At 52.6% G+C, this 2,291-nt stretch overlaps 1 protein-coding gene across 1 annotated transcript; it reads left to right on the top strand.

Moving 5' to 3' along the window:
* The first annotated feature begins 11 nt into the window (after positions 1-11).
* On the top strand, positions 12-1,662 carry ADRA2C (adrenoceptor alpha 2C). Its single transcript, XM_009586918.1, is given in 2 exon segments — positions 12-132; positions 135-1,662. Coding segments are annotated over 2 exon segments (1,317 nt in total). The 3' UTR covers positions 1,331-1,662.
* The last annotated feature ends 629 nt before the right edge of the window (positions 1,663-2,291 follow it).

Here is a 2,291-nt window from a genome sequence, read left to right as displayed (position 1 = left end):
GCACACCCACCATGGATCTGCTGCTGGTGGTGAACGCGAGCCTGGGCTCCCCCAACGAGTCCCTGGCGCTGCCCCCCTCCTCGCCGTCCTCCTCGGCCCTCCTGCAGCCGCCCTCCCCCTACTCCCCGGCGGCCTGGTGGGCTTCCTCATCGTCTTCACCATCGTGGGCAACGTGCTGGTGGTGATAGCTGTGCTCACCAGCCGGGCACTGAGAGCCCCCCAGAACCTCTTCCTGGTGTCCCTGGCCAGCGCGGACATCCTGGTGGCTACCCTGGTCATGCCTTTCTCCTTAGCCAACGAGCTTATGAATTACTGGTACTTCGGCAAGGCTTGGTGTAACATCTACCTGGCGCTGGACGTGCTCTTCTGCACCTCCTCCATCGTCCACCTGTGCGCCATCAGCCTCGACAGGTATTGGTCGGTCACACAGGCGGTGGAGTACAACCTCAAACGGACCCCCCGGCGGATCAAGGCCATCATCCTCACTGTCTGGCTCATTTCAGCTGTCATTTCCTTCCCGCCATTGATCTCCATGTACCGGGACCCTGAAGGAGATGGCTTGCCCCAGTGCAAGCTCAATGACGAGACATGGTACATCCTTTCCTCTTGCATTGGCTCTTTCTTTGCCCCCTGCCTCATCATGGTGTTGGTCTATATCCGCATCTACCGTGTGGCCAAGCTAAGGACCAGGACCCTCTCTGAGAAGCGTACAATGCCAGAGGGGTCCTCCCAGACTGAGAATGGCTTGAGCCGCGCTGCTGGCGGCTGCACGTCCCTGAGGATGCAGCTGGGAGAGAATGGACATTATTCAGTGCACCACTGGCGCAAAGCCTCTGAGCTGGAGGACATTGAGCTGGAGGAGAGCAGCACCTCAGAGAGCAGACGGAGGCGGAGCCGGGAGGAGCATCCCCGCAAAAGCAGCAAGAGCCAGTCCTTCTCCTACTCATATTCCTCCAAGCACTCTAGTAGCCGTCTGTCCCGCTCTAGCAATCGCTCCATGCAGTTCTTCTCATATCGCCGTCGCCGGAAGCGTAGCAGCATCTGCCGTAAGAAAGTCACCCAGGCCCGGGAGAAACGCTTCACTTTTGTGCTGGCCGTGGTCATGGGAGTCTTTGTAGTTTGCTGGTTCCCTTTCTTCTTCAGCTACAGCCTCTATGGTATTTGTCGGGAGGCATGTGAGGTCCCTGAGACTCTCTTCAAGTTCTTCTTCTGGATTGGGTATTGCAATAGCTCCCTCAACCCAGTCATCTACACCATCTTCAACCAGGACTTCCGCAGGTCCTTTAAACACATTCTCTTTAAGAAGAAGAAGAAGAACTTCCGGCATTGAGCTGGAGGGATGGATTTGCCTTGAGCAGGAGTGGAGTTAAAAGAGAGGGAGAAGGCTCTATGCTAAAAAAGAAGGGAGGGAAGAGAACATGGGGTTTGGGCTTAGAGAGAAGGAAGAGGGCTCACCCCCTCGGTGGAGCAGTGATGGTGTGGGGTACGGGGATAGTGTTTGGGAGGCTGAGGGCATTTGCCGTGGACCGGAATGGCGACGTGGTGCTGGAGGAGCGGTGCTGGAGTGCAGATGGGTAAATGGGGAAGGGAGTGATTGTCTTTGAACCCTGATGGAGGGCATGGGGAGTCCGCAGGGGAAAATAGGCTAAGACACCGAGTTTGGGAGGCAGTGAGCTTTTATGGGCTCTGGAATTTTGTGGGAAAACAAGCAGAGAAATCAAGAGAAAAGGATTAAGTGGCAGTGGTGGTGGAGGTTTGAGTATATAAATAGAGCAGCTGGGGCCTGTGGTGGGCTCATCCCAGTAAGAAATTGGCTTTTACTGCTTATGTGGGGGAAAAAAAGTGCAAAGTACCAGGCACTGACAGTCTTTTAAGTTATGAAAGGATTTAAATGTTTGCCAAAAAAACCCCTAAAGAACAATCCAAACTCTTTTCTAAATAAACCTTTGTACTGTTAAAACCTTCTGAATGATGATTTTACACAGGGATTAAGTCAAACAGAAAGCATGGGGTTTTCTTTTTCTTTGGAGGGGTCTTTGCATATAGAGCTGGATGGGAAACATTTTTCCTATCTTCCCATGATTTTTGATTTGTCAGTGGGACAAACCTGGGAGTCTTGCATGTTTTCATGAAATATGAAAAAAAGCACATGCACCCCATGACCTTATTTCCCCCTTGTTGGATCGCCAGGCAGTAAATTCCTGCTCCATCCCTGTCAGATCAGTGGTCTAAGCACCTTGCTGTCCTGGAGCAGGTAGTGGAAAAAAAAATCATTTTGGTGAACTCACCTA

This window comes from Fulmarus glacialis, unplaced genomic scaffold, assembly GCF_000690835.1.
Source record: "Fulmarus glacialis isolate BGI_N327 unplaced genomic scaffold, ASM69083v1 scaffold7251, whole genome shotgun sequence".
Taxonomy (NCBI): domain Eukaryota; kingdom Metazoa; phylum Chordata; class Aves; order Procellariiformes; family Procellariidae; genus Fulmarus; species Fulmarus glacialis.
This window is presented reverse-complemented; position numbering and strand designations above follow the sequence as displayed.